We start from the raw sequence: 12,753 nt of genomic DNA on the forward strand, positions 1-12,753 counted from the left end.
CTATAATTGGGTCCACATCAAAGTACTGACTTGTTTACATATCATTCACTATAATTGGGTCCACATCAAAGTACTGACTTGTTTACATATCATTCACTATCAGTAGGTTCCTCATCAAAGTACTGACTTGTTTACATATCATTCACTATTCATTAGGTTCTCATTAAGGTACTGATTTGTTTACATATCATTTACTATAATTGGGTTCCTCATGAAAGTTCTATCTTGTTTACATACCATTCACTATTAGCAGGGTATTTGAAGTACCTTCTACTAGCACACTTACACAGACTACAGGTGGGAGTGACTCATCTTTAGACTTATCAATTATCATCTGCCATGAGATTGTTCATTATACGAGTCAGCTTCTTTTGATCTTGCACCTATTCCTCCTGTTCGGGTCAACAATGGTTTTGACAGCCTTTTTCCTCCACCTGATTTTGATGAATCTTCCTATGCCCCTGATGTGGAATCAGTATGACTTTTTTAGATATGATTTCTCAGGTATGTTCTGTTTTATTCATTTCCCCGATTTCATATGATCCCCTTCTTTCTTTGTTACATGATACCTCCACCATTCCCTGGATATTGAAGTTCATGTTGTTTTTCAGATGGTTGATGTTCCTGCATGGCTCGTCCTCCATGGGGTTTAGATCTGTTTGCCTTGGCCTACCATCAGGCTGAATGTTCGTTTCTCAGCACTTACAATTGTATTTGTCCATGTAGGAGGTTGACCCTGATCATCCCGTTTGTTTATCCCATGCCCAATTTTCCCGACTTGGTCTTACCCTATCGATTCTCCTAAGATGCTTGTCTACCATCCACCTCCTTTCCATGGTGATCCTCAGGGTTTTTTGAGGGATGGCCCCTCCCTGATTACCCCCACATTGGCATGTGTTGTCTTTGTTGGCTCTATCCTTACACACGTGATTTCTCTGTTGTTGGGATCTCCTGTGAAGGGATGCAGCTTTGTCCCAGGATCATTTACTGCCAACTTATCTCTGAGACTTATGTATGGCCTTTTTTCTACAGTGGTATGTTTTGGTAATATTCTTGAGACTTTGGAATCCCGTTTGCGACAACAAACTACCCTTTTTTCTTTGGTGGATTGTTTGTCTCATTCAGAGCCTAGACATGCCCCTATTACTGTATAAACTAAGAACAATCAATTCTGTCAAGCCAGTTTAATTTTCACAAGAAAACTGTTGAACTTATTACATAATGAAAATCGTAAATTGATGAAGATTCACGTGGGTTGCTCTGTAATAAGATTACTGTAAAACTTGAAAATAACTTGTGTACTCCAGCAAAAACTAATGTCTAAAAGCCACAACTAAGATCTATATTTATAGAATATTATAATATTCTTACAGGATAATATACATATGTTGAAAACATAAAATAATACTCTTGTAAGCTATATTTTTAACGTTTTGATATAGATGTTTGCCACAAGGCGTATGACGTAATGATCAAGAAAATTAGTGTAGTGAGTAGAAGGTGAGTACAGTATAAATACTAGAAAAGTGAAGCAGTGAGTGAATGAGAAACCAATGAGTATTCAATTACTCATCTATTCAGTCATTCACCGAGTTTGTTTGTTTATTAATCGACTAATTTTGTGAAGAAATTGTATAGACTTAAGTAAGTTAGGCTTAGTAGCAACAGTTTGGAATGTATTGAGACATTTTATGTGAACTTAGGCATACAAGGAAGCTATCCGAAAATCGTATTATTGAAGAAATAAATTAGTTGGTTATCATTACGTGGAATGAACTTGACATTATTGTTACCAAATAATCTGCCGAACGAAAGAACACATCACAACAATACAGTTTATAATATCTGTTTTCCTAATTGTTAAGATATTTAAGTTGTATAGAAGTACAGACTTAATGGAAAGAAGTAAAAAGAAACATTTTTTTTTCTCACCAAAAAGAAACGATTTCTAAGTAATTATCTATAAAATAAATCTCTTTTAGGTAAATTTGAATATTTGGCATGAAACTTGCATAGTTTTATAGGTTTTAGTAACCCAAATAATACAATGTCCTCAATCTCACAATAATGCATTTACGATGGAAGATTGACAGATGTAGCAGTGGATTATTGAGATTAAATGTTTTATTAATGTATCTGAAAGAGGTTTATATAAGTATGTTAAAAGAATAATAGCTTGATATGTAATGAATAAATAATTACATAAAGAATAATAAATCAAATAAATATATAAATGAAAACCGATAAAGTTAATGTGGAAACGACTAAAAATCGATTTGTTATGTTTAATGTACTTTAAATGTTTTAAGGCCACCCAGTGAGGAGGTGCTTTCATTATGCTCCCCCCCAAAAAAGTGTTACTTAGTAATTTTTTTTGCATTTCGCATCTTATAGAAACATTATAATATTGCTTGCATTTATAGAAACACTTATAAATGGTATTTTTTCATACAAGCCTCTCTTTTCACTTTGTTTCAAAGATAACTATCACTTGTTTAACAATGTACCTTTATTTCTCAAAGCTAGGATACAGTCTTATTGAGGAAGGCTGCTCTATCGAAACAAACATCGGCGCTAAGATACAGTCTTATTGAGGAAGGCTGCTCTATCGGAACAAACATCGGTGCTAAGATACAGTCTTATTTAGGGAGGCTGCTGTATCGGAACAAACATTAGTGCTAAGATACAGTCTTATTTAGGGAGGCTGCTGTATCGGAACAAACATCGGCGCTAAGATACAGTCTTATTGAGGAAGGCTGCTCTATCGGAACAAACATCAGTGCTAAGATACAGTCTTATTTAGGGAGGCTGCTCTATCGGAACAAACATTAATGCTAAGATACAGTCTTATTGAGGAAGGCTGCTCTATCGGAACAAACATCGGTGCTAAGATACAGTCTTATTGAGGAAGGCTGCTCTATCGGAACAAACATCGGTGCTAAGATACAGTCTTATTGAGGAAGGCTGCTCTATCGGAACAAACATCAATGCTAACATACAGTCTTATTGAGGAAGGCTGCACTATCAGAACAAACATCAGTTTTGATACACTCGTAATTTTAGACAAGTCTTGTCGTGCCATCTAAACGATTGTGTTTGTCTTTCCAGCTTGTTAATTGGGCTATAGCAACACTTGCAGAAAGTATCATTGCTATGGCAGGGTTGTGTGTATTTGAGGATTACAACTACATAAGCCCTCAGTGGCTCAGTGGTAAGTCTGCAGATTCCCTCCGCTAAAAACTGAGTTTCGATATTCGTGATGGACACAGCAGAGATAGCCCATTGTGTTTGTTTGTACTTAACTACAAACAAATAAGAACTGCAAATAGAATTCTGTGATGCTGGGAGATTACTGTTGGTTCTTACTACGTGAAACTGAGAACATACACAAAAGGTGCAACAAGCCAAGCAGATAATTTGTAACAAACTATAATAGCACGATGAAAGTTTTAAACTGGTATTGCTATTATGTATTGTTTTTGAACATTTCCAATAGCATTTTCAATGAATAAATAAAGTTATAAAGAGAAAGTTATTTTAAAATATGTAAGAATATTTTGAATGAATCTTTCATAACATGGAAACTAGAGGTGATCAGTAATTTTAAAATGATTTTTAGAATCAGCATCGTCAAATTACCCAGAAACAATGGCATTTTTTTAGTAGTAGAGAAATATTTTTGTTGTTGTTGTTGTTGTTGCCTGGTATGTAATCGTAAGTACAATTTCTTGCTGGATGAAAACATTTCTAAGTTTTACTAAAAAATGTAAAAAAGCTGTCAAAATTAATTTGATTATTTATATCATAACAAAATATAATGTTCTAAATGTTAGGGAAGGCCTGGTCCCTTTGTACAGGCAGTAGAATCGTGTTTGTCCGAAGAAGACGACATTTACTACGAAATGTTTTCAATGTGTTAAACAAACAAATAAAATCCCTTCCCCATGATACGAAACACCCCTTAAAGTGAATATTACGTTGCTCCATCTACAAAGAAAACCGTTCACAGGGATAAGGTCCTTTTGGGTTTCAATACTTACCTATGTTAACCGTAAATATGTAGGGGTTTTGAGTGTCAATACTTACCAGGTGTCACATGCTGGCAAGAATTAGATAGCTATTGGACAGATATCAAACCAAACATGTATTATTTGTACAGTAGAAATATATATATATTTCTAGAGGATGACAGTGTTTTGTTGTATATGTAAGTTTTTATTGTCTTTCAGAATTTGTAGTGCTTTCTGGAGGATTTTACACATTTTGATAATACAGTTAGAAAAAAACAACAACGATCTCTTCACTACAAATAATTATAATAACCTGGAGTGTAAAGGCCATTTCTTTCTAACTTTATATAATTTTTACTCCGGTGTATAAATCTAATATTAAAACATATGATAGGAAATTATGACTTAAAACATGTACTTCATACTGTGTTATTTAGAATAAATTACCCACTGTTAATGTGTATATTATTCAGATTTATTGGTTTGTACTGTCATCTTAGCACTCAGTACTGTTCAGGTTTATTGGTTTGTACTGTCATCTTAGCACTCAATACTGTTCAAATTTATTGGTTTGTACTGTCATCTTAGAACTCAGTACTGTTCAGGTTTATTGGTTTGTACTGTCATCTTAGCACTCAATACTGTTCAGGTTTATTGGGTTGTACTGTCATCTTAGCAATCAATACTGTTCAGGTTTATTGGTTTGTACTGTCATTTTAGCACTCAATACTGTTCAGATTTATTGGGTTGTATACTGTCATCTTAGCACTCAGTACTGTTCAGGTTTATTGGGTTGTACTGTCATCTTAACACTCAGTACTGTTCAGGTTTATTGGGTTGTACTGTCATCTTAGTGCTCAATACTGTTCAGGTTTATTGGGTTGTATACTGTCATCTTAGCACTCAGTACCGTTCAGGTTTATTGGTTTGTACTGTCATCTTAGCACTCAGTACTGTTCAGGTTTATTGGTTTGTACTGTCATCTTAGCACTCAGTACTGTTCAGGTTTATTGGGTTGTACTGTCATTTTAGCACTCAGTACTGTTCAGGTTTATTGGGTTGTACTGTCATCTTAGTGCTCATTACTGTTCAGGTTTATTGGGTTGTATACTGTCATCTTAACACTCAGTACTGTTCAGGTTTATTGGTTTGTACTGTCATCTTAACACTTAGATTGATGGCTGTCCTTTAACTCGTCAGTGTTTCAAGGAACCTATTCTATAATAATGAAAGTATGTTTTGATTGTTCTAGGAAAGGCTCTTCCAGTACACTGTGTGGTGGAAAAAGGCCCAGCTCATCACAGAAGCTCCTCCTTGCAGCTGTCAGTTGAACTAGACAGCTATGCTATAATCCCTACCAGTACTTTGTTCACAGAACTGATTCGGATAGCTCTTACTAAACTGGGGTATTCAGCATCTGAGGCCATGTGTGCTAAAGGTACTAGCTTTCTTTATCTTTTTAGACTTTTATTAAATGAAACTGTATTGTATGTTAAATTAGTCCGTAGACAACATTTAATTACATAATTTTGACAATTCCAACAGCATAGAATGTCTTTTTTTTGGGAATCCCGAAAGGAGCTTCAGAATTCTTTAAAGGCTGTGGTTATCAGGTAGATCAGTTTGTAAAATGGACAACTTGCTGGATGTTTTCTCTGTTGGAGATGTTTGGATGCACTTTCATAGATCTTGTTCACATCTGTAGCTTTGGAGTTTTTGTTGTATTTTTTCTCTTTTTGGGTGTCTGTGGTGAAGAGCTTATGTGTATTATTATATTGATTGATGAAGTACAGGTGATTCCTGATTGGTTGGTTTTGTTAACAAGGCTTGTGATTGGTAGATTTTTGAGGAGTTTAATCCATACATTACAGATCTCCATTTCTGAGCCTCTGTTGAATGCAGGGATTTTTATTTTTATGTGTAGAGCCTTTTTTACTTTAGTTTTTTGTGTTGTTCTCTTTGTCATTTATTTTGCTTTTATGTTAGTCTGTGATGTGACCTATGTCCTGTTCTGTCTGTAAAAGTATCATATTTAACAAAGATGACTTCCAGCAGGTTGTTCATTTTACCAAGAAATTAACACTTTACATAATAAGATTGATACCCTAGTGTTGCTCGTATCAGGGACATTGATGTCTTTTTTTCTTGTTAAGGAGGTTCACGTACCCCTGTTATGGAGATTGGTATGGGAATATTTCCTTGTGAGGATGGTTATTAAGAATGGGTACAGTGGTGTGGAACTTTAACACGTAAAGTAGGTCCCATCAAAACATGGAGTTATTGCCCAAAGACCTGCGGAAGGTTAACCATGGGTCACAACGTCAGCATATGACAATTACATGCCACTTCAGCCCAATGAAATAGATATTTTACACCAACCCAATCAATTAATAAAAATTCGTTTTTTCTAATTATTACTGTTTTGACTATTTCAACAATCAATTAATCAATTAGTGTATTTTATTATTACTATTCTCGATTACTCCAACTATCCAAGTAATCCAAATTAGTGTTTCTTATTATTACTATTCTCGATTACTCCAACTATCCAAGTAATCAAAATTAGTGTTTCTTATTATTACTATTCTTGATTACTCCAACTATCCAAATAATCAAAATTAGTGTTTCTTATTATTACTGAGGATAGTAATAATAAGAAACACTAATTTTGATTTCTTGGATAGTTGGAGTAATCAAGAATAGTAATAATAAGAAACACTAATTTTGATTACTTGGATAGTTGGCGTAATCGAGAATAGTAATAACAAAAACACTAATTTTGAGATTACTCCAACTATCCAATAATCAAAATTTTTGGATAGTTGGAGTAATCGAGAATAGTAATAATAAAAAACACTTAATCAAAATTAGTGTTTCTTATTATTACTATTCTCGATTACTCCAACTATCCAAGTAATCAAAATTAGTGTTTCTTATTAGTAATCGAGAATAGTAATCCAACTATCCAAGTAATCAAAATTAGTGTTTCTTATTATTACTATACTCGATTACTCCAACTATCCAAGTAATCAAAATATTGCCACGAAACTTGCTCACCTTTTCTTCATTATGGTAAAGCTATTATTCTGGTTTTGCACATTAATAAATGTACACATCCACAGTGACTTGGGTTTTGATACTTGCAATGGGCACAGCAAAGTTAGCTGACTGTGTAACTTTATGTTTAAAAAACTAACAAAATCATATGTACTTTGGCTCTGTCCAGTAGAAAACATATATATATTCTGGTTCTATCCATTAGGAAACATATATTCTCTGGTTCTGTAGTAAACATACGTGATCTGGTTCTGTAGTAAACACACAAGTTCTGGTTGTGTAGTAAACATACATTTTCTGGTTGTGTAGTAAACATACATTTTCTGATTGTGTAGTAAACATAAATGTTTGAGTTCTGTTCATTAGTAAACATATGTGTTCTGGTTCTGTAGTAAACATACATGTTCTGGTTCTGTAGTAAACATACATGTTCTGGTTCTGTAGTAAACATACATGTTCTGGTTCTGTCCATTAGTAAACATACATTTTCAGATTCTATTCATTACTAAACATTTCATACTTGTTTTGGTTTTGTCCATTATTATGCATGTTCCACCTTTATCCATTGCTGCTAAAGTTGAAATATTTAGTAGAAAAGTAAGATTTCTTTGTTTGTTTTCTGAAAATACAGATAGTATTTTGAATTGTTGTTATAGAATAAGTGATGTTCATCAACGTTGTTTCCATTATTACCAATAAAAGTAGGGCTAGACAGTTTTGTTTTTATTGTTACAGAACTATTGTTATTAATGTAGGTGCGATACAGTTAAAGAACTATTGTTATTAATGTAGGTGCGATACAGTTAAAGAACTATTGTTATTAATGTAGGTGCAATAAAGTTACAGACTTATTGTTATTAATGTAGGTGCAATAAAGTTACAGACTATTGTTATTAATGTAGGTGCAATAAAGTTACAGAACTATTGTTATTAATGTAGGTGTGATACAGTTAAAGAACTATTGTTATTAATGTAGGGGCAATACAGTTACAGAGCTATTGTTATTAATGTAGGTGCAATACAGTTACAGAACTATTGTTATTAATGTAGATGCGATACAGTTACAGAACTATTGTTATTAATGTAGATGCGATACAGTTAAAGAACTATTGTTATTAATGTAGATGCGATACAGTTACAGAACTATTGTTATTAATGTAGATGCGATACAGTTACAGAACTATTGTTATTAATGTAGGTGCAATACAGTTAAAAAACTGGAAACCATTATCCTTTGAACAAATCACTGACACTTCAGATGCCACAGTAGGAGATATACTAGGTGATCTTGGTGCAGTAGCCACTTTAAGAATTCGACTCAGTAGGTAGGTCACTGATTTTCATCTGTTTGTATTAGTTAGATGTTTTCAAGTAGAAATCTATGGTTGATATCATTGTGAGAGTATTATAGAAATTAGAAGCACGAAGCAATGACAGTCAACCAAGATCAAACTTGACATTTTGATTTACCAACTAGTCTTCCCTGGTACAGTTAATGAATTCCTGGGCAGATAAGAATCTGAGTTGTTTCTATTTGTTAATTGAATCTATAAAATTTTTTTTTTACATAGTTTCTTATTCTGTCATATAGTTGGAACTTTTCAAGACAAACTGTTGCTTAACTTTTTTGTTAATATCCCTGTAGGAAGTGAGTTCACGGTTAACTTTTTGTTAATATCCCTGTAAGAAGTGAGTTCACAGTTAACTTTTTTGTTAATATCCCAGTAAGAAGCGAGTTCACGGTTAACTTTTTGTTAATATCCCTGTAAGAAGTGAGTTGATGGTTAACTTTTTGTTAACATCCCTGTAAGAAGTGAGTTGATGGTTAACTTTTTTGTTAATATCCCAGTAAGAAGTGAGTTGATGGTTAACTTTTTTGTTAATATCCCAGTAAGAAGCGAGTTGATGGTTAACTTTTTTGTTAACATCCCTGTAAGAAGTGAGTTGATGGTTAACTTTTTTGTTAACATCCCTGTAAGAAGTGAGTTGACAGTTCTGTAGAAGAGAACATGTAAGTACTCCTGACAGCAACAGAACACAGTACTAAATATTTAGATATAAAGTGTAAAAAGTGTAATAGTATAAAAATTAAATTAGAACAATGTGCTCTTTAAACCATGAGGTGTAATGACTGTATCATAAACACTTCACATGTTCTAAAAAGCTTGAAAACTATTTCCCAATCTCAAAACTTTCAAGTTTTCTTTCTTCACTCAAGCACTCTCTATAACTAGCAAGACACGTGTATTTAGTTTTTTTTGTATAGTAACGTGATGAATTTTTAATATAATTGTAATATAAGTTTCAATATACCTGCTGTGTTTGGGTGTTTGTAAACAGTTGTGAGCCCTTCTTGAAGGTATTATTTTACATTGAAATATTAAATTCTATAAAAATGTGAATAACTTTCTTTTATATTGTAATAATTGATGATTAAAATTGTTTTTAGCTCTTTTTTTCTACTGCCTGAAATGGAACATTTGTACTTTTTCATGATTACATTTGGTAAAGGTCATTGTATCCATTCTAGCTTTTCTTCCACAGAGATCTTCATTTTTTGCAAAACATATAATAGTGTGAACTGTTTTTATGTATCTTTGTTTGTCAGTAGATTATAGAGGTTTAAAATGGAAATATGGCTAAATTAAGTAGTTAACTCAGAATAAATTCTAAGCTCTTCCCTTGCCATATTGTGGCATCACTTATTATCAAACTTTCTTGGGAGAAAATCCACCAATAATCTACTGTAGGAACCCTCATCATATCTGGGTTCAAATCCACCAATAATCTACTGTAGGAACCCTCATCATATCTGGATTCAAATCCACCAATAATCTACTGTAGGAACCCTCATCAATCTGGGTTCAAATCCACCAATAATCCACTGTAGGAACCCTCATCATATTGGGGTTCAAATCCACCAATAATCTACTGTAGGAACCCTCATCATATCTTGGTTCAATTCCACCAATAATCTACTGTAGGAACCCTCATCAATCTGGGTTAAAATCCACCAATAATCTACTGTAGGAATCCTCATCAATCTGGGTTCAAATCCACCAATAATCTACTGTAGGAACCCTCATCATATCTGGGTTAACTTTTTTCAAAGGTGAAAAGAATGCTGAGATGTGCCAAATTAATTTAATTATAGTAGATACTTCAACAGTGAACAATGGAAGAAATCTGGGACAGCATCCTTAACAGAGACTTCAGCAGTGAATAATGGAAGAAAAATGGGACAGTATCCTTAACAGAGACTTCAACAGTGAACAATGGAAGAAATCTGGGACAGCATCCTTAACAGAGACTTCAGCAGTGAATAATGGAAGAAAAATGGAACAGCATCCTTAACAGAGACTTCAACAGTGAATAAAATAATGTAGTGGGACAGCATCCTTAGTAGAGACTTCAACAGTGATTATTGGTAGGAAATCTGGGACAGCATCCTTAGTAGAGACTTCAACAGTGAATGATGCTGCTGTCCGTACAGCAGCAGTGAATAATGGAAGAAAAATGGACAGCATCCTTAGTAGAGACTTCAACAATGAATAAAATAAAGTGTGGGACAGCATCCTTAGTAGAGACTTCAACAGTGAATGATGGTTTACGGGAGGAAATGTGTTAACAGAACAAGAATATTTACCATCGTCAATGGTGTACGGGAGCAAATGTGTTAACAGAACAACAATATTTACCATCATCAATGGTGTACGGGAGCAAATGTGTCACCAGAACAACAATATTTACCATCGTCAATGGTTTACGGGAGGAAATGTGTTAACAGAACAAGAATATTTACCATCGTCGATGGTGTACGGGAGCAAATGTGTCACCAGAACAAGAATATTTACCATCTTCGATGGTGTACGGGAGCAAATATGTCACCTAAACAAGAATTATAAGAAACATAGAAATATGCCACCACTCATTAGATCTTAAGAAATTTTACCAATTTTAACACAATAAGTAATAGTTTGAGATCAACATGTGCTGAGGATCTAAACAGATGAATGTGACCTTTGGTTATCAGTGGTAATTCAAAGAAAGGAATTAATAGATGATTGAGAACTTTGGTTCTCAGTGATAATTCAAAGAAAGGAAGAGGATCTTTTACTACAAAGATTGTGATAGATTATTCTAAATCCTCAATATAAACATGCATTAATGGTTTGACTAAATTCGAGCTTAAGCAACAAACCTAAGGACAACTAATTAGGGAAACAAAGACACTGGAAGCTTGTGATAGAGTAATAAGGCAAACACACATTTATCGTCTGAATAACCAAGACCAAAGGCACAGCCAAAGAAAGACTGAGGATGAAAAGACACCTTTGCAGGTATCATTAATTGGCAAGCAGCAAAGCTATAGCAACCTGGTGAATCTCTTGTAATTTATATATATGAAACAATTGTGAAGTTACCTGGCTAAATCATAACCACATGGTTTCAAAGAAGATATCAAAAATGAAGCTATGTCTTCAGGACAGTAAACAATTGCAAATTATTGGCTTGAATCAGTGGCTTAGCAGGTTACCATAGACAAGATACATTGTGATAGTCCAAGACCGCACTTTGGGTATTGGAAAAGCATCTATAAAGAAATGATCTCCTTTTGCAAGAGAATGTAATAGAATTAATCATCCAAGTAGTATGAGACTCTATATATAATTCTCACAGATAGTGTAACACAGCTAAATGTAGAAATATTTTAGAATTTTAAATGTCTCTGGACAGATATCATTATAGAGTATGCAAGTAGGCCTAACCTAAAGAAACAACTCACTCCTAAATTGAGTTCTTGAAAAAGATAGAACCTGATGTGTAGGTAGAATGTGAGAGGTAAGGATACAATAAACCTGTAGTTCCAAAGAAAGAAGGTGAGTGGTGAGAATAGAATGAACTTGCTGTTCCAGAAGAGGAAGAAAAGAGACAAGGATAGAATGGATCAGCTGTTCCAGAGGAGGAAGAAAAGAGACAAGGATAGAATGGATCAGTTGTTCCAAAAGACGAAGAAAAGAGACAAGGATAGAATGGATCAGCTGTTCCAGAAGAGGAAGAAAAGAGACAAGGATAGAATGGATCAGCTGTTCCAGAGGAGGAAGAAAAGAGACAAGGTTAGAATGAATCAGCTGTTCCAGAAGAGGAAGAAAAGAGACAAGGTTAGAATGAATCATCTGTTCTAGAGGAGGAAGAAAAGAGACAAGGATAAAATGGATCAGCTGTTCCAGAAGAGGAAGAAAAGAGACAAGGATAGAATGGATCAGCTATTCCAGAAGAGGAAGAAAAGAGACAATGATAGAATGGATCAGCTGTTCCAGAAGAGGAAGAAAAGAGACAAGGATAGAATGGATCATCTGTTCTAGAGGAGGAAGAAAAGGGACAAGGATAAAATGGATCAGCTGTTCCAGAAGAGGAAGAAAAGAGACAAGGATAGAATGGATCAGCTGTTCCAGAAGAGGAAGAAAAGAGACAAGGATAGAATGGATCATCTGTTCCAGAAGAGGAAGAAAAGAGACAAGGATAGAATGGATCATCTGTTCCAGAAGAGGAAGAAAAGAGACAAGGATAGAATGGATCAGCTGTTCCAGAAGAGGAAGAAAAGAGACAAGGATAGAATGGATCAGTTGTTCCAGAAGAGGAAGAAAAGAGACAAGGATAGAATGGATCATCTGTTCCAGAAGAG

General features: G+C 34.2%; 1 protein-coding gene across 1 annotated transcript in view; it reads left to right on the forward strand.

Moving 5' to 3' along the window:
• The window catches only part of LOC106469743 (DNA-binding protein SATB2-like), a 23,514-nt gene that overhangs the window by 5,755 nt on the left and 5,006 nt on the right, over positions 1-12,753 (forward strand). The window contains exons 2-3 of the mRNA XM_022398298.1: positions 5,263-5,448; positions 8,266-8,392. Coding sequence (XP_022254006.1) covers positions 5,436-5,448; positions 8,266-8,392 — 140 coding nt within the window. The 5' untranslated portion in view covers positions 5,263-5,435. The remainder of the gene's footprint in view (positions 1-5,262; positions 5,449-8,265; positions 8,393-12,753) is intronic.

The sequence above is a fragment of the Limulus polyphemus genome, unplaced genomic scaffold, assembly GCF_000517525.1.
Source record: "Limulus polyphemus unplaced genomic scaffold, Limulus_polyphemus-2.1.2 Scaffold3638, whole genome shotgun sequence".
In the NCBI taxonomy this organism is placed as follows: Eukaryota; Metazoa; Arthropoda; class Merostomata; order Xiphosura; family Limulidae; genus Limulus; species Limulus polyphemus.